The 20,080-nt window shown below is 36.6% G+C and overlaps 1 protein-coding gene across 1 annotated transcript in view; it reads left to right on the top strand.

Annotated features, from left to right (window-relative positions):
• The window catches only part of RASGRP1 (RAS guanyl releasing protein 1), a 44,072-nt gene extending 25,042 nt beyond the window's left edge, over nucleotides 1-19,030 (top strand). The window contains exons 7-17 of the mRNA XM_062576703.1: nucleotides 4,257-4,430; nucleotides 5,100-5,216; nucleotides 6,880-7,155; nucleotides 8,619-8,699; nucleotides 9,751-9,855; nucleotides 10,832-10,941; nucleotides 11,653-11,797; nucleotides 12,486-12,522; nucleotides 13,063-13,209; nucleotides 14,788-15,158; nucleotides 18,873-19,030. Coding sequence (XP_062432687.1) covers nucleotides 4,257-4,430; nucleotides 5,100-5,216; nucleotides 6,880-7,155; nucleotides 8,619-8,699; nucleotides 9,751-9,855; nucleotides 10,832-10,941; nucleotides 11,653-11,797; nucleotides 12,486-12,522; nucleotides 13,063-13,209; nucleotides 14,788-15,158; nucleotides 18,873-19,007 — 1,698 coding nt within the window. The 3' untranslated portion in view covers nucleotides 19,008-19,030. The remainder of the gene's footprint in view (nucleotides 1-4,256; nucleotides 4,431-5,099; nucleotides 5,217-6,879; nucleotides 7,156-8,618; nucleotides 8,700-9,750; nucleotides 9,856-10,831; nucleotides 10,942-11,652; nucleotides 11,798-12,485; nucleotides 12,523-13,062; nucleotides 13,210-14,787; nucleotides 15,159-18,872) is intronic.
• The last annotated feature ends 1,050 nt before the right edge of the window (nucleotides 19,031-20,080 follow it).

Genomic DNA, 20,080 nt, shown 5'->3' with positions numbered 1-20,080 from the left:
CCCTGGGGTTGGGCAGAATGATCTCTGCTCAACTCATGTCCGAATGGCTAAACCATCATGTCTCCTGGGACAGCGGGCTGACCTATTCCATGTATTGAGAACACTCCATGGTCTGCGCTGTTCCCCCACCATAATAAGCTGCTGTTGAGAGTATTAGTTGGCATGAGCTAAAATTTTACCAAGGAATATACTAACCACCAAAGGTATGGACAGATACATATTGCTACACAATTTTGTACTCAGGCTCTTTTTGTTTACTGGTGTGAAAAGCCAAAGATACTTGCTCTTGATACATACCTTTTTGCTGGAGTCATTTCTGAGAGGGAGATACACAGGCAGTGGACTTTTTAAGCAATTATGGAACAGAGTTGGAGTAGAGTCAATTGGAAAGAAGAGGAGCAAACAATTTGATCCTCTTCCAAATAATTTGTTGTTATTTTAACAAGTGGTGTAACTGCACAGGGGAATAAGCAGCCTCTTTTGACTCAAATCAATAATCAGGGTAAAGTGGGATGAAGGAAACTTGGGATATCTCCTATAATACTAATTTCCTGTGGCAATAGAAAGGAATATTGCGTTCTTGCAGTGTCTAAGGTATGCTATATATGTAAGAGGTCCACTGGACTCTACTTGCCCTTTTTTGTTGAGCTTAACAAAGTAAAGATTTGGGATAGAAAAGCACATTAAAAATGCCACTTTGAAAATGCCATTGAGATTTTACTTGTAATGGAAGGTGAAATATTTTGTTAGACAAGCTTTTCTTGTCAAGTGTTTTTCTGGGATTGTCTCATTTTTGTTTTGTTTAATTTGATTTATTTTCTCAGCTTCATTGGTTATCTGATAAAACGTTAACTTCCCTATGCATCTTGGCCTCATTTACATCCGTTTACATTACTACTATTTAAGTGTGGTACTGTTTGCATTTGAAACGAGTGAACTCTAGAGACTGAAATCTGAGACGGTGGCAAAGTCAGCGTGATGATAACAGTAAGAGCAAGTAAAAGATAACAATCTAGAATCTGAAGACGAAGCCTTGCAGGAAAGGGACACTGATTGCAAAAGATTTCAGTTATGTGTTTAAAGTTATACTTTATTTTGAGCTGAAGGTACATGACTCTATTTATTGTGTTAAATTCAACAGCTGTAGAACCAAAGTCAAGCATAAACTGCTACCTGTAGGCAGTAATAATACTTAAAGCTTATATAACTCTGAACATTTTTCAAAGCTCTCTGCAGGCATGAAGTCATTAATGATTAGTGAGTGTAACAAGTATGAGGCGCAGTCACAGTCTGCTTTGTCACAGAGTTCTACCACTTACATATCTGTGGGTCCTTGCATACATTTTGTTTATAAAATTAAATTAAAATTAATTTACTGAAAGAAAATGTTTTTATTACAAAATAGCTCTATTCATTACTCTGCAGAATGTGTTCATGTATGCTAAGCCACAGAATCCTATTATTATTATTATTATTTACTTGGCAGTGTATACTGGGGGAGGGGATGCAAATGAGAGACTGTGTTATCTGTCTTTGGGATAGCTGTTTATAAGGTCAGGGATAGCTGTTTATAAGGTCAGTCATTACAAAGTCAGAAAGGAATATTTAATTCCCTGCCATATACAACACACAGAAAATCTTCCACAAGACACTGTGTACCTTGCAGCAAAGAAATTCAGGAAGTGGTTCACAGAGTAATGACTATAGGTATGCTGTTGTTTGGAAGTCAATGTATAACTACAAAATGTTGGGAGCCTAGACATCTCTCAAGAGTCTGGATTCTGCTTTCCTGTTGAGGCTCTTGATTTAGTCATTGCAACACCATTCTTGTGTCCTTCAAATACCTAGATTTCTTTACTATATCTGCTGCTAACAGTCATGTTAGAGCTAACCGTGTTAATAAATTCTTGCACCAAAATTATTTTGAAACTTTGAGTAGCATGGTAGAAATAATTTTGTTCAGTGTTTAAAAAAAGGAATATCCTTTCTTAAGGAGAGAGCTGCTGGGAACAAAATACAGACTAATCAAACTGATTCATAATTATACTGAAGCTGCTATGAAGACAATAATTATATAGTTAGATACTGACAAATTATCTATCTGCATAGCGTGGTTGCTTAAATTTCAAGTTCTAGCCAAATCTGGCTTTGGTTCAAATTCCAAACAATAGCTCTAAGTACTATGTAATCTGAGAGACAGCACTACTTATTACTGTTAATATTTCTTCCATTTTAATTTAGTAAGAAGATGAATGCAGAAATGTCTGCTGTCATCTTTGTTTTTTAAAGTGTTAATAATCCGTATTAAATGGGTGCAAAAAGGTAAAAACAGATAGAGCGAGCAAGAAACAAACAGCAGCTTTACAGTTTCTAACGTTTCCTTAAGGATCTGTGCAATCCAGTGTATTCTTTTGGCCTTAAGCAAGGAATATGTATCTGCTGTGGCTATGAATATTTTTGGTGCAATGTTATTGGTAGTCATAATAGAGAGTGGATGTGTATATCTCATGTCATACTTTCTTCAAGGATGATTAAAATTCTTGTATATTTTCCTAACGGAAAAGAGAATGGGTAAACATTTTGTCAACAGAAACGACTGCTTCCCTTGATATTAATGAGAAAAATTACTTTTTTAAAAAAAGATAGCTATTCTTTGCTGATGGTTATAAACACAGATGTGCACTGAACAATTTTAGATTACTGATTAAATAAGAGAATCTCATAAACTGTACTAAAAATATTAAAGCATCTGTAAACCCCATTCTTAATGGGTTTATATCAGTTTTACATTCATCTAATTGGATCTGCTGCTCTTTCTTTTTTGATATTCATGTAAGTTTTATGTGTGCCCTAGATATATAAATTGAAGATGCATCTTTCTTAAATTATCACTAGTTATTAGATTATACTGTAGATTCAGTTTTAAGCTTCTCTTTAGAAGCCTAGATTTAATGGATCTGTGGAGCCACTGAGGCTGGGAGGAGATCTGCTCATCCTATGGTTTATAAGAGCCGAGGCTTCTGGGATATAAGATCCAAAGTTTCAGGGACACTTCCAAATAACTTGTATTTGTATCCCTATCCTTGTTTCTTTACTGTGTGTCACAGAGGCCTAGGCTTACTACTGTAACCTGCACACTCGCTCTTTTCTTCAGTCTGATGGTTGTTTTGTGGAGGGTAGGCGCAGTATCTGTCGTCTTCTCTAATATAACAGAGATTAAGTTTCTGAAGCCAAAATTTCTTGTAAATGGTTGGCATGTACCCTTTTTCTTGGAAGGGTTAGCATAAAAAGCAAAATACCCTTCTTCCAAGTCATCGTTTTGCTCTCTCTTCTGTAACGTGAATAAAGATGGCTGTTCTTTTTGTCCCTTTGAATTAAAGGGCATAGGAGCTTACCTTTAGCTAATGTGATAGCTGCTGGATATTATCACTGCATATTTCTTAGGATAGAATTCGCCCCAGTCTGTAGTCCTCTAAACACTGACTATCTAGACATTAGTTATCTAGTTGGCTTTAACATTTGATGAAGGAGATAAGCGTTTCCCTAATGCAATCACTACTGTTAATGTTTAACTTAGTTAATTCATCCTGTAGAGGTGCTTGCTCTCCAAGGACTGTAGGCAGAAACAGAGTCAAGGTGACCAGGACAGAGAGTTTCGTGTCTACAGTCAGGGAAGCTGGAGCATATCATTCCTGAGCAAGCTCTGTGTTTGTGTGTGGGGAGGGGGAATTGTGTTGTGTTGTTTTGTTTTTAAGGACAGATTTCTGTCAAGAACTTCACCATATGAATACACGGGGCAAGCCCGCAGTTCTGAAGAAACTATTTACTTAAGCTATTTCTGAAAGCCTTTGGCTATTGGAAGTACTCTTTAAAAGACATTTACCCTTTCTAAAATTAGAACTCTCTTAATAAAGCAAAACAAGCATAGTATATCTGTAAGTTTTTTATCTTCAAAGAACCATCAAATAAACTGGAGACACTGTAAGCAGAGAAATGCCAAATATTTGTTCATAAATTTAATGTACTTGATGCAAATGATGTAATATAAATTATGAAGAAAAAATGCTTTCAGCTAATTGATAGTGCTGCTCTGAGCTGAGCAAAGCTTTGACAAAGGAGATATTTCAGTCTGGATATTTAAGGTACAAAGTACATCTTACGCCACAGTGTTTCATTTGAAAAGCAGACTGTATGTCCATGAGTATCAGGAGGTATATGAAACTGAAGATGAATTTTCATTTATACTTTCTTTTAAGTTCTCGGATTATCAGAACTACATTGTGAACAGTTGTGTGAAGGAGAATCCAACAATGGAAAGGTCAATTGCTCTTTGCAATGGTATCTCACAGTGGGTACAGCTAATGGTGCTCAGCAGACCAACCCCACAGCTCCGGGCTGAAGTGTTCATCAAATTCATTCATGTTGCACAGGTCAGTTTAGTTCTGACATGCTTGGTGTTTATTTTATCTTTCTCCAGAACAGCTGTTTTGTTGCCTTTTCCTCACAATTACTGTTGTGCCAGTTATGACAGAGGATTTCATACATATAGCACGTGTATTTATGGATGCTGTCGTTTCATGCCAAGTACTCACATATTACAATATTGTCAGTGGCACCATGACTTTCTCACTATACCCATTCTAAAGTCCAATTTTCACCAAAAAACTAGACTTGCTTTTGAATCAACTAGTGAGATTTCCACAGCTGTAATCGCTTACCTCTTTCCTAAAGCATGAACCACTAACATGCATTTGGCCATAAGTGGAAGTATTTCCACCAGATAGTCCCTACTGGACAGAAGCCAAACTTTGTTCCTAGCACAATTCTTTGTTTGCATACTAATTTAACTGCAGTAATAACCAAGGTAATAGGCAATATTTGCATGTTTTAGTGGACAGTAGGAAGAAGAGGAAGTACTGAGGAGTCCTTTGAAGACTTGATAATTTCATTATCAAAATTAGTGAAATCAAGTGGATTATGGAGTAAAACTTGTAAGAGCTTGATCCTGAATAATAAAGAAATTGTAGAATTTGGATGTACATATTATACAACTTAAACTTTTAAATAATAAATACTGGTTGTTTTGTATGTCAATGCAGAAACTCCACCAGTTGCAGAATTTCAATACATTAATGGCAGTGATAGGAGGTCTCTGTCACAGTTCCATTTCCAGACTTAAGGAAACGAGCTCTTACGTTCCTCATGATGTAATTAAGGTTGGTATTGCTTTTCATAGTTTTACAAATAACATTTAATTTCTTCCTTTTTTTTCAGTTGCATATAAAAAACAAATTTATTAGGTAAGATAGAGAGAAAGGAAGCCTTCCTCATCTGTTGTTTTTGAACTCTTGTCGTTTTGTCTGTAACCCTAGTTCTTCACATATACCTCCTTTCTTCAAAATTGTGTAGCTTCTCTGAAGTTACCTTTTTAATACTCAGATATATGTTTTGATTTATGCAAAGTAGTATGTGACATTATTCAAACATTCAAAGCATATAACTGGATCCTAGAGAATCTGAGAAAAAAACTCATGTCATCTATAACAACATTGACCACCTTGCGTTTATGAAATGCTAACACAGACATCTGCACATATATTTTGCTGAGATTCCAGCTATTAAAGCTGTGAAGAAAAGCATATTTTAGCAATGAAATGGCTTTAATCACTCATTTGTATGAAACCAACGTACTTCATGCGTGAATCATATTTGGGACCAGGAATTAGTTAATCTTATTGGGAGCCTATTTCATATAGGGGTCTGAAGAACCTGTTTGGATCATAGAGTATTTAAACAGCTTTAATGGACAGTACAGACTTGGAATATGAACCAGAATTATGATCTCCCTTTATTACTTAGTTCTTTCATATCATTTAACTTCTAGCAATGATTAGAAATACGCATTTTTCTTCCATAAAGTGCTTTCAAAATTATATTCTAGTTCCCTGACTTACAACTACTACAGTTGCAGCTCTTGATCTATAAAAACAGTTTAGCAAACTTATTTTAGAATTTCAGATTTCAGATTTTATCCTTGCAAGGAATGGACTACATATATGTCCTTCATTTGAATAACTTTCTGTATCAAGAAATTATAAATAAGTGTTACTGGAAAGCAGGTAGAATGTTGGGAATTACTTACTTGAGAACATACTTTAAAGTTTAAAAATACTGGCTTGCAAAGCTTAAAAAGGAAAGGATTAGACAGGTACTTCCACTTGAAAACATTGGTCAACTGACTTCAATATTAAAAGTCAGCTTTGTGGCTATATAGTTTTTAAAAAGAGAAATATCTGTATTGCCAAACTGAAGATTCATTTGGCCTTTACAGCTGGTCCAGTGTACTGTTTTTTCTTCTTTCGCAAGGGAAGAAAAAGTTACCATAAATGCACAGCTATGCCACTAGTTCTGATCATGCTGTTATGGGCCCGTGGCAAAGCATAATGTTTTTTTGCCAGGAAGACTTTTAGGTGGCAATTCCAGCTGATGACTGAGAAGCCAGAGAAGCACAATTCACGTTTTAATTTGAAGATAATAACTTTTATGAAGATCAGGACATGACTGATAACTTGTGAATTCTTTCAAACACATCAGCAAACACATCCCTCTTATTTGAGAGGGTACTATTTCTTTTTGTTGACTAATTAGAGAATCTAGGAAAATAGGTATTTCAGATTAGGCACTTAAGCTAGATAGTTAAATTAAATGATATTAGTACCAAGATTTCATCTGAAGCCTAAAGATTCAAATTAAAAAATTCTTAAATATATTTTGAGAGTCATTAGGAGTATATCTCTTAACAACAAAATGAGAAATTCTTATACCATAAGACAAGAAAGAAAGACTGTAACTAATTTTGCTGCTTTGTTTGATTTTTAGGTGTTCAATGAAATGACAGAACTGCTTTCATCTTACAGAAACTATGACAGTTATCGACGTGCCTATAATGAGTGTACTAGCTTTAAGATTCCAATCCTTGGTGTCCACTTGAAAGACCTGATATCACTTTATGAGGCCATGCCAGACTACTTAGAGGACAAAAAAATTAACATACACAAACTTTACTCTCTATATAATCACATAAATGAGCTGATACAACTCCAGGAAATGCCTCTTCCTTTGGAGGCTAATATGGACCTTGTTCATTTGCTTACAGTAAGTCTGCTAGATAAGAGAAATACTCCAATTCTTTAAAAGGTTTTTGTGTACCTCTCAAGTAGACAATGCTGTTAATTTTAAATGCATGTCTTAAGATTTTTTTAAGGAAACAGACAACAATGGGAGAAAGTTATACTGATTTACTTGGCAACAAAGGCAGAGGTGTCTGTTCAGCCCTATGCTTCCAATTACTTCTATAAAAAGTGAAAGAAACATTTATTCCTGATTCACTATTGTAACAAATGTTCTTTCTGTATTTTCCATAAGAAAAAATTATCCCCTGTATAAGCCTAAATAGGTAGAAAGGTAGAATGCTTACTTAGATGACGTACACCTTGAAGACAGAAGACTGCGTACAAAACTACCTTGTGCTGAACATAAAAAGCTCCTCAGAAGACTTCAGTCTCTCAAAATGTGTTGGGTTAAACATACTCCATATCTAGCTAGCTAATGTAATACAACAAATACACTATGCTTAACTAATTTTTTGTTTCCAGTAATATCTACGTAGTGCTCTATTATTAGCATAAAATTAATTCCACCTAGCACATAAGTCACAAAAATAGTGTTAGCTACTCCTAATAAGTTAAAACATTACTTTTTATTAAAACAGTAAATGTACCTATCTTGTTTCTCACTGTTCTGTTCGGCCTTAACAAATACCCAGACTGGAAAAGCTAGATAGGCTGTTTTCACTTTCTGATTACAGGCTCTGTTTCAGAAAAGAACTAATAAATAACTTGAAGCATAGGATTTTTTTTTTTTTTTGTTCTTTCTGAGAACACTTGTCTATGAATTTAAGTACACAAGCCTTCTTCAATCTTCACCTGGAATTTGTTTCCTATTAATAAATTATTTGCTATATTAGTTGCCAAGACACATGCATAAGCAAAGATGTAATGGGCACTTTTGCTAATTTTCTCAAATTCCTTTATCCAAGTGGAATGGTTCTCTCTTATAACTGCTGTTGGCAGATTAAATTTATCACTAAATATAAGAGCATCTTTTATCCTTATCATATGCCTCTTAGTTCAATATGGCCCCACCTGGATTGAATAAATATGAGATGGTTAAACAGAAGTTTTCTGAGAGTTAAAGTTGGGACGGTTTCCTTGGAATTGCGCTTCTGTGCTTAGTTACATGACGGAATGCTTTAATATCATGGCAGCAATGTTTGTCTCAGGTTACGTATTAACAGACTGCTAGTTAAATGCCTACAGACTTGCTATGTTAATGGTTGTAGCTGTGTAATGTTATGGATTTTCAGATAATGGCCACAAGAGACTAAAATTCAGACGTACACCCATTTCAAGTCACTGTGCAGCTCAAGTGCTTTTTTTTTTCTGTGTTGTAGGCTAAATTAATAGTTAATCCACTAAGAATATTAATGTGTGCCAGAAACAAATAAATCAAGTAGCAGAAACTGTTTGGGGATTAAGCTAATATTGTTTTGTTTTCAGCTGTCCCTTGATCTTTATTATACAGAAGATGAAATCTATGAGCTTTCATATGCACGAGAGCCAAGAAGTCACCGAGCTGCAGTAAGAGCCTTTCCAGATTCTTAGTAGAAAATTTTTTAATGAGTAATGTAACTTATCCCTTACATTCATTTTATTTAATCTATACTAAACTGAAAACATTTAAGCTTTACAGACTGAGCAAAGTCTATTAAAGTGTAAATTGTTTGGTTGATGATGAAGCCTAAGCTAGAGTATGTGTGAAATTTGACATCATGTCAGCTCTCATAATATGAACATAAATCCATTTGTAGTTACACAAGCCAGATGTCAGGCTCGTTCTTCGTAATCGGTATTGATTCCTTTAAATTAAAAATTCTTACATGATTCAAATAGTCAAACCCATGAATGTTATAGTGCTTCCCCCTCTTTTAATAAACATGGAAAAGACAATGACTTATTTTGCAAAGAGCTTGCCGTTAATCAAAAAAACGGAATGAAGCGCAGTAACAGTGGAAAAGTCATTATGCTGTTCTTGGTAAAGTGACTGAAGTAGTTCAGAAAATGGAACTATAAACAAGTGAAATGATCATGATCCATGGTTAGTTATCTTTTGGAGTAAGATATGTACCTCACTAATCAGTGGCAATTCAAGAAGTGTAGTAAGAGGCTAAGTAGGTTAAGTAATTACAATCTGAAATATATCTGAAATATACTGGCATTGAAAATAAAATTAGATAGAAAAGGGCTGTAGAAATTTTCCTGTTAGTCCATGATAAAAATAATGTGACATGGTGCCAGAGGCAATCCAGGAAAAAAAGTGGATGAACACATGATGGTGGAAGAGATTTAGTTTTTCAAAAAAAGAGGGGGGAAGAAAAACAACAACAACAACAGGAATTTATAAGACTGTCAGTGAACTGTAATGATTTAAGAAAAGATCACTGTTTTGGATGCTTCAGGTAAGAGCTTTCTCTGCAGTACCAAGTATGGTAATTACCAAAGGTATGATGCTGGACGAGACAGGCAATTTCTGCAATCCTGTGTTACAGTGTCTGTTGTGAAAAATGAAAGAAGCATAAAACTGAAAATATTTGCATATGGTACTAATAAAGTTTCATATTACTTGTTTTAGCCTTTGACACCTTCCAAACCACCAGTAGTTGCAGACTGGGCCTCGGGGGTATCTCCAAAACCTGATCCAAAAACCATCAGCAAGCACGTTCAGAGAATGGTGGATGTAAGTATGGTTGGCCCAGCTACCTCACGTGTCAGCTGTTGGCTTGATCTCTAGGTATGAAGCACAGGGAGAAGGGAGAGAATATTGGGCATATTCAGAGTTATGCTGAGTTGTGTGCTTTTGTCCTCACACACATTTCTGCCTTGCTTCAAATGATAATAGCAGCCAGTGTGAGTGCTGATTTGTATACTTCCAGAATCATTTTTCCAAGGAGTTAGAGACCCCTCTCTACCTGGGAGTCCAGCATTGTGTTATTGGTGAGGCCTGAAAGGCCTAGCAGTGGTTTTGTTACTAGCAGCCATTGCTTTTTCTATCTCTTTTGGATCGTTGGCTTTACTGGGAACTGTTAGGTAAGTTCAGGTGATCTGATTTTTAAAATAGAAGGAGGAAGGGGGAGGTAGAGACTTTGTCTTTACATCCCTGCTTCATCTGTTTTCCTTCTAAGAACATCTAATATTTATTGCATATTATCTTTTGATAGTGCTTTGGAGTGTATTTCTAAATTAGGCCTATATATGCTCCTTGCCTTAGGGCCTACAACAATCAGTAATGTCACTCCACAGGTAGAAGTAAGTGTCAGCACAACCACATTTAACTACTTCTGATATAACAATGAGCTGATGAAATAAGCTGATGATTTGGCTATTGATCATCACTGAGAGCGTTAATTGATAACATTAGTGTAACTGTGTATGTACGGCTGGCCATGATGGTCTTGGAGAAAAGCTAAATAAGAGGTGACACTGTGCAGTGAAGCATTTAGACTTGCCTGTGTTAATTTACTTGCATTTTGCTACAAATCAGGAAATCATAATGCTTCTTTAGACTCAAGCAAAGAAAGCAGTTAGAAAGATTGCTGCACTGTTAAATAAATACTGAAGGAAAGTGGGGGAGAGGGGGAGAGCCTCTAAATGTTGTGGAAGTTACTCAGTAGTTTCTATCCTCATTCTAAACTATTCTATTGTATCTTTCGCAGTCTGTCTTCAAAAATTATGACCATGATCAGGATGGATATATTTCTCAGGAAGAATTTGAAAAGATTGCAGCCAGCTTTCCATTCTCATTTTGTGTAATGGCTAAGGACTGGTGAGTGCCTACAAACCTTTTTAATCCAGTTTTGCATATGAACTTTGTAGCATCTGTCTCTGGTGGTGTGGGTTTTCTATTATTATTTCTATCAGGGTAGTAAAATCATCCTCTGTTCTCCCAGGAATAGAAGATGCCTTTGTCAGTTACGTTTCTGCTTCCGAGCTTGTTGTGAATTACATCTTCATGTGCTTACAGCACTGTTTACCAGGCAGACATATGAGGAAAAGCAGAGTTAATAGGAGAAGAAATATTTTTTGGAACAATATTTAGTATGTACTACTAAAAAACTTTCTTAAGATGAACCTATTTCTCCAAAATATATACAGAGAATTTTCAAATGTATATTTTGGCCAGATTATGAACATTTATTAACACATTAAATTATGGAAAAAATAACATTATTTAGAGGCTTCCTTGCTCTCAAGGGGTGAGTATCCAAATTCAGACAAAACTACAATTTGACTGAGCACTACAAAGTAGTTTTGAGGTTGCATCTCATATGCAGGTACTTTATTTATCCTTCCAAGTTGCATTTTAATTTGTAGATAAACCTCTGTAGACTGCAGGAACAGTGGACAACTTTACTGCCATTGCTGTAAATTTTAGTCAGTGAAAGTATGGCCATTATAAATTGTGAAAGAAAGGTATGTTTAGTTCTCCGTATAAATTATTGTTACCTCATAAACAACTTTTCTTGTTTATTTACAGGGAAGGTCTGATTAGCAGGGATGAAATAACAGCATACTTTATGAGGGCTAGCTCAATCTACTCCAAATTAGGACTTGGCTTTGCTCACAGCTTCCAAGAGACCACTTACTTAAGGCCTACTTTCTGCGACAACTGTGCTGGATTTGTAAGCTCACTTCTTAGTAAATTAAGTCAATATATTAGCGTAATGCCTCTTTCTCCTGCCTAAGTGTTCACCTTTTATCATACAGAAATAGAACACCAGTGAAATTGTATGAAATGTCAGCTTGTTGCCTGTGTAGCTCCTTGATGAACCCTTTACACGCTTGACAGTACTCTCCTCTGTTTAAACATGGCTCGTATTCCCATCGGGTTTTGGCAGTGTGATTCTTTCACAAGACTTCCCTGTAGAGGGGCTTCCATGAGGCTGTCAGAATGCTTGCTCTGGTACAGATAATGGTGTGCCTCCTGCCTAGCACAGAAGGATTTAGTAACACTTACTGCCCAACCAGTCCCCAACTGAACTAGAATCAAACACGAGTGCTGATCTGCAATTTGCAATTTCCCAAACCTCCCAGCCCTACAACTTCTTTGGAGGTTGTCATCTGTTAAGAGACTAGTTCAAGTTATTTTATTTGTCATAGGAAATGCACATACAAATACTGTATTTACCTCAGGCTAAAGAGGTAAATATTTCATATTTCTTTTCCATTAGAAAGAGAGAAAAACAAGGTTCTCTGCAGGTGCTCACATCAAGAAGTGGATGGAGCTTTTACCGTGTTTTTATATCTGGAGGTATTGGAAGTACGTGGAAATATCTTAATACGTACTCTTTCTGTTTGTTTGAATTTCAGCTATGGGGAGTCATTAAACAAGGATATAGATGCAAAGGTAAAATACTTTATGCTTTGTTCATTTTAATTTATGATCGATGATGAATGGTGAAAGAAAAAAACTGATCAATCAGACTATGATGGAAAAATAAGGGGTTCCAGAACTAATGCAAAGAGAAAGGAACTCCGAACTGATAGCTGCAGCCCTTTTGCAAATTTCACTGAATCCAGAGGGTTTGAGAACAGACCATCGTATCCTGATCAGGGGCAAACTCTCTCTGTGAAAACTGTGCAACAGATTCATAGCAGGCATTTTGCAGAGTTTTCTTCCTTGTGCTGGTATCTGCTTTCTCTTCAACTCCTAGTCAGAACTCTGTTCTGATTGAATGTTGCAATTTGGTATTTTCATAATGAAAAGTGGTTTGAAGAACATACAGCAAGGGGATGTAGTTGGTCTTTTTACCAACTGTACGTTGTTTCAGGTAATGCACATAGAGAAGAAGCTTTACTGCTTCCTGAGGAGGCAATATGATGTGAGAGCTGATCTTAGATGTTACAACGAAGTCTCTAAATCATGTAAATTTTGTTTTGTGTGCAGACTGTGGAATGAACTGTCACAAGCAATGCAAAGACCTGGTTGTGATAGAGTGCAAGAGAAGATCCAAACCTGCAATTGCAGATAGCAGCCCCACATCAGCTCTTGCTTCGAGCCTCTGCCCAGTAGGGGTCAAAGAGCAGTTCCATGGTGAGAAAAAAATCACATTAAAAGGATAAAAGCAACAGTTCTAACAATAATAGCCTTGCCTTTGCTTCATTTTGTTTTAAAGCTGAGTTGTACAGCATTGTTTTGGGTTTTGGTAGTTAACTGCAGTGTTTTATCAACAGACTAACTGGAATCAAGCATAAGTGAATCAGTACCCGATTACCCCCGTTCCAGTTCTAGTTTGAACGGAAGTCAGACTCCCTATCTGGGAGATTTATGTCTTGCTACAGGATGTGAGGTGCACAAATTCCACAAAGGCTCAACAAAGCTTCTGACAGAGTCTCATGAGAACTAGATGCCGTGAACTAAGCAGCAGACAGGTTCCCTTCTCCCACTTTGTAACAAGGAGGTCTCAGAATTAATTAATTAATTAATTAATTTTTACCCTGTTGGAGGGGGCCATTTTCACATTAAGCTAGTGCTGTGCTGTTACAACTCTGACTCAGATTTCACTGTGGTGTTTTAAGATCAACTTACATATCTGTGCACAAGGAAAATGAAGAGCTAATTGTCTACTGGGTATTGTCATGAAAGCATCCATACTAATTTTCTTTATATTTCTCTCATTTTCTTTATCTATATCTAATGTTTGCAATTCTACTTGCCAATTTGATACCAGTGTTGTGTGTTCAGTGCAGGATTCATGCTGCTGGGTTCTACCTCATGCTTCTCATTAACACTTTACTACAGAGAATAATGCTGCCAGTTTCTTTTGATAGCTGAGCATGTGCACCTCTACGACTTTACCTGCAAGGGCTGCAGCACTGTGTAATAACCAGTTAGTGGAATGCCATGCTCATAGAGAGCTGAGCTGTAGTGTGCTGCCCCATTGTCACCCAATGCACTGGAATGTTACAGCAGTTAACATTGCTCCATGGCAAAAAACAAGAATTCAGGTCTACGTTGAATACATGTGTTTGAATACAGAGTTTCATTTATGCTTTCTTCCCAGCAATAGATACTAGCTTTTCTAAAAACACCCTTTTTAAAGAATCCTCTAAACACATCTTTTGCCTGCTACTTCTAACATCATGTTTTTTCCCCCACTTCCTTTATTAGGCTCTTCCACTGCCTAAATAAGTGGCAGTGGATAACCTCTATAAAAGCACAGAAAATTAAAAATACCATTATTTCACCTTTACAACTTCTCATCTGTTTTATAGCTTAGGGCTGCAAGTTGTGAGAAGGCTGAAATAACACACAGGTTTAATCTTCCACCCAAATCACTAGATCAGTGTTCTGTAGAAAACTTCTTAGCTATCTAGAGGCCTTTCTGGGGCTGACCTTGATGGTACATAATGACAGTGATGAATAACTCCTGTTTTCTTCTTACTCATCCATACCTATGTTACTGTGAATGGGCAGAGGAAAGTTGCAGGAGACACTACACTGAAAAACCTCCTGTGATACCAATTTTGGAGAGCAATGAACATAAAACTGATTAAGGTTAAATGTTGTTCTATTTTTTTTAAAAAAATCATACTTAATTACGGTACATCCTATTTCTTTTCCCCTTCCTGGGATAAGATTTTGACCCAATTTACCATGTATATTTTCTAGGGCAAGAAGAAGGACCCTTCACCTTTCCTAACGGAGAAGCAGTGGAACACAGTGAAGACAGCAAGGACCGAACCATTATGCTCATGGGTTCTTCAGCTCAGAAAATCTCAGTGAGACTGAAACCAGCTGTGGTTCATAAGGGTACTCAGACTGATCCCATACTGTTGGCTAGTGATGTATCTCATTGGCAAGCAGAGAAGAGCGAGCACACAATGCCAGAAAATATTTACCTCCAGCCTGCTCCACAATCTCCTTGTCCAAGCCCAGGTCTAAGTCGCAGAAAGGCATACGTTAAATGGGAAAACAAAGACTCTAGCCAGAAAATGAAGGAACATCACAGCTGTAAACCCTCATGCCAAGAACTTGAGCAGGTATGTACATCAAAGCATTCTGTTTTACCCAACAGTATTGTAAAGTGGTTGGTGGGGGTGAAAATGTGTCATCTTACACTCTCACTGTATTCCAGGGTAGCTGATTGCTAGAATAATGCATGAGGGATATCATATTCTTTGCCACTTAAGCTTTAAGTCCTGAGATGGCTTGCTTCAAGCATAAGTTTTAAGAATGCTATAAGTCTTAGGATATACATTTTTTAGTCTTTGTTATGGTTACACTGGTCAGTATTAAAAATGACATGCAAGAATATAACCACAATCTAATCACCTAAGACAGAGTGTTACTCCATAAAATGAGTTATTTTAAGAAATACTTTTCCATATGTGTAATGCAAGACTGGGAAATTTGAATTTGTATTTTGACATAACTTTTGACAGAATGTTATTACCATAAGGCAGCATGTTGAAACAAGGTTCATATTTAAATATAGACATAGGTATTTTTGTTGAGGGAATCTGAAATAGGTTCCCCAAACTTCTGATACAAATTTAAGACTACAGTAGTTAGGCAAAAGAAGTTTCCAGCACTAAGGAGAACACAATTTAAATTCAGAAATCTAGTCTTGTTTTATTCCTTAGGACAGCCAGATGCATTACAAATTGTTACTAGATATACACCATAACAGAGATCTCAAATCCAGACATACTGACCTTGCTACTGAAATTTCAACTTACTTGGCTAATTTATTTTTTTTTCTTGACTTGAATATATTAACAGTTTTTGGTCATAGAAAGAGAAATATGTCATCAGTTTAAGAAACTGAAACCAATGAAAATATGTCCCCCACAAATGCTGACTTACATTTAGTCAGTCATAAAGAAAATGGTATATCTTTAGACTAATAAAAAACGAAGCTGGCAAGAGATGAGAAGGTGCTAGGATGAACAAGAAAATAATACAAAAAAACCTCTAGGTATGCGAAAACACCTCTTCATCCCTGAATGTCATAATAATGGAGACAAGAAGCTAAGGCCTTGAGAAAAAACACTAAAATAAACAATAAAACCTTGTAGAAACAAAAAGCATAAAACAAAACGCACATCAACCATTACTAAATAAGGAATTAGAAATCTCTTCACAGGATTAACAATTTTGGAAGTTAAAAATAAACAGTATTTACCAAAGTATCCCAACCTAGATTGAAGACTGACTGTTCTAGACACTGCATATAATAGTTCTATGTCCTTTTCTTTGTGAGTTGCAATGCTGGTGAAACAGCTCTGTGCGTAAGTTTGAAATTTTCTAGAATATAGTGTCCTGCTTCATGCCTGGCATGTCTTCATGTTTCCCATGTAAGAAAGCAACATGAAAGGACATATTTCTATGAAACATCGTGGCTTGGACTCTTCTTTGGATTATAAGAAGGAACTGATTTTTTTTAGTGATTGATTAGACAAGTTTTATAGTTAATTATATATGCAATTAAATAGAAATGATTAGATTACCTGACTGTTGGCTAAAAGACACCTCTTGCCTCCTTGCAGTTTACTGCCAGTACAGTGGTGTCAAAGGCTTCGGGTTCTAACTTTCCCTTTTTACAGGCAGCCTGTTCCTTTACCTGCTTATGTTCTCTAGTGAAAGACTGGAGACTCACAGCACTTCTGTGCCATTCTGTTAGCGGACAAAATGATGGTCACGTTCCTAAGAACCTTATTGGACACACGTGACTGCACTGGATAGGGACAGATAGGAGGAGAAGTAATAAAAATGATGCATCACTAAACTCATTGTTTTCAGCCTACAGTCTCCACATTTTTGGTCTTGAAAATGTGTAGATCAACACCTAGAAAGTACCCCAGAAGAAAAAATTCCTGCTGTCATTGTTATAGTCCAGAATTTCTTTCAACTTTGGGAATTGATACTTTTGTTGTCCTCTGCTGCCCTATATGACAGGGTGGGGTGAAGGGGAGGGGGCACTGCTCTCATTAGTCAACTGATAAAGAATCCCCCGCCTTTTTTTTTTTGGAAAACTAAATCACAAAGTAATTTTGCTTTGTGTACAGACATGCTTCTTGCTGGGTCTTACCTGCATCAGTCCAACTGTGGTTGAAAGCATCTTTCCAGGCAAAGAGGCTAGTATCACATTAGCAAGAGCTTAATTCCTGCAACTCTTGGATAAATCCAGATGTAATTATCAGATAAACAAAGGTGGATTTATTTTCCAGACTACAGTTTGAGATGTCCCTAACACAAAAACAGTCTAAAACCAGCCTCTTCTTGTATAAACATCCTGATCTTTGAATGTTAATTCTTAACTTTCAAAGTTCCCTTGTTGTTAAGGAAGTGAGCTCTTTAACTTGAATTCTACCAGATGTCATATCTTCAGTGCACTGTACTAGCAGAAAAAGGTGCCATGAAAGGAGGAAATAAAAATTCTGAAACGTAATCATTAACTACACCATCTGCTCACTCAATCAACTAGTAGTAACCTGCCATGTATGAACAGCTTTTTCAGCAAATCATCTCAGGCAGCATTACCTAACAGACCAGAGGAGGTCCCTGCGTAAAACCATGACTGTGATCCCTAACCTATCCCTATCTCTTTAGGGAGGCCAACTTCTCCATCAATGCCCCAGTGTCAAGACTGGTGCTGTTCTGCACTCACACATAAAGCTTCTGACCTGGCAGGAGTAGTGACATTATGGAAGATTGGTAAAATAAGACAGAGAGAGGTTAATTAACACAATTAGCAAGAATCTAACAGTACATATCACTCCTCTTTCAGTCAATAGTACAATCCATGTAAACAAGGACTTGAAGTCTGGACGTACCCGTAAGAACTGGTTCTTTGGATTGTCCTTTTATGCAATTCCTACAGTTTGTCTTGTCCTTTCTCCCTCACCAGATTCTGTCCTCAATTTCTGTACAGCAGATGTTATAAATTCATGTCGATGATTACTTTACAGTAATTTCTGCATTAATAGAACAGTAATCTTCTTTTGCCCTGTATTACTGGCTGTACTGGTTGCAGGAGGAGTAGTAGAGGGTGGAAATGTGCAGGCAGTGGCAATGACAGTCAGACCAGCTGCTAGAATGTTTTAAGAGCCTACACAACGACTGCGAAATAAAACCAGATTCAAATCACTATCTAGTGCTTCAGTAAAAACGACCTGCCTTCTGTCCCAGGTAGGAAGGGTGTGTTCAAATGAATGGTTAAAACCCTAGTCATCATGAGCAGCTCAGTGCTACAGACATCAGAAAAGTTAAGCTAAAGCAGATTTTGGCTAATGATAATGCCTGCAGTGAAAATGAAGGCGAGAGCTCAGCTACTATACTGACTGTGGGGACCAAGAAGAAATCTGTCTGCCTTGAGAGCCTGTCATTTGTGGAAAAAAAAGAATTACCCATTCCTGTCTACCTGTGTATTTGGATTACCTGCAGATCACACTGAAAGAAAGGAAAGGAAAAACAAAAAAAACAAAAACACTTCTGTAGATGATAGAAAATGGTTAATATAGCAAATAGTCAAATATATTCCTGATAGGTGAAAACAGAAAACTGGTATGCAGGCATACAGTTGTTTAGCATGCCGTTTATTGTTTCTGTGCTCAGTAACTTATTAATGAAGTTGCATATTGTTTCATACACAAACCTATGGATGTGATTTATGCCAGTCAACCAAAACACATAAGCAGAACTCCTGAAACTAACTGAAAAATCCATTATCATTCTCTATCTTTTTTCTTTAGGAAATTAGTATTCTAAAGGCAGACAATGAAGCTTTAAAGATCCAGCTTGAACAGGCACATAAAACAATTGAATCTCTCACACTCCGGAGAAGAAATCATGTAGTGGACAACATACAGCACCAAGACTGCTCCTAGCAGACAAGACAGGAAGTTTCCTATGGAAGAATGTACTGAAGAAGGGGTTGTGATAAAGCTGCTTTATCAAGTGAATAGGAAATTACTGAGCATATGTCACTGTTAAAAAATATGTTCCCAAATGTGTAATTATTATAATTATATAATAATTATAATGTATATTACCTTTGACTTTTTAAGGTAATTAAGTATCTTCTGAGCAATGAAAGTAGTATCCATCTTCTGGAATTGCTTTTAAAAAGATGTGACACTGTTCCTGAAGTTCATAATAAAGACAACGTAGATTCCCCAGTGATTTGACTGCAAGCAGTACATCTTACCCTGTAGGTATTCTGACAAAGCAACTATTCATAAGGGCCTTGTCAACTCAAATTTGACTCAGTTCCAGGTCTGTAGAAACAAACATTTGATAAAGCTAAGCATTTAAATAAAACTGTAGAAATAGTCCATTAAGAGAAACCATTCCTTCTCTCTTTAGCTGAAACTAATTAAAATCATGACACATACTGTTGGCACAGTTTAAGAGGAATACTAAAATGAGCAGTTAAGCTAATGATATTTGATTATTTGAGTCTTAGATTTTTTTTTAAGATAAACTGAGTTTTTTAAAATACTTTCAGAGCTTAGAAGTACTGCTGCTCAAATATTTATCCTTGTGAAAGTAAAATACTTAAGACTAGAGAGAGCTGACACTGAATACTGCTTCCATTTTTGTGTTCCTTGCTGTAGCTTGGCACACTTGCCTCTGCTTACTGGACTTAAGGGACACCTTGTTGACCACATACTTCAGATGCAGGACAAAACTACTTACTTTGTCTCATGTAGAAGTGGCATCAGTGCTACATCTTCTGAGTAGAACCTTGAGGACCATGTTGTGAAGGAAAGTGTACAGTAATCCCAGTGCAAAAGTTACTGTATCCCAGAATTTCTAGTATCTTCCAATTCTGACCAGATTTTCTCTTTTTTCTTCTGTCTCTCTCTCCCTCTTAGATCTTGCATGCACTTTAGTCAGTCTTTGTCTGACTTTAGGTAGAAAGTCAAGATAAGTGTCCTCTTACATGTGTAAATTTTGT

The sequence above is a fragment of the Rhea pennata genome, chromosome 5 (genome assembly GCF_028389875.1).
Source record: "Rhea pennata isolate bPtePen1 chromosome 5, bPtePen1.pri, whole genome shotgun sequence".
Taxonomy (NCBI): domain Eukaryota; kingdom Metazoa; phylum Chordata; class Aves; order Rheiformes; family Rheidae; genus Rhea; species Rhea pennata.
This window is presented reverse-complemented; position numbering and strand designations above follow the sequence as displayed.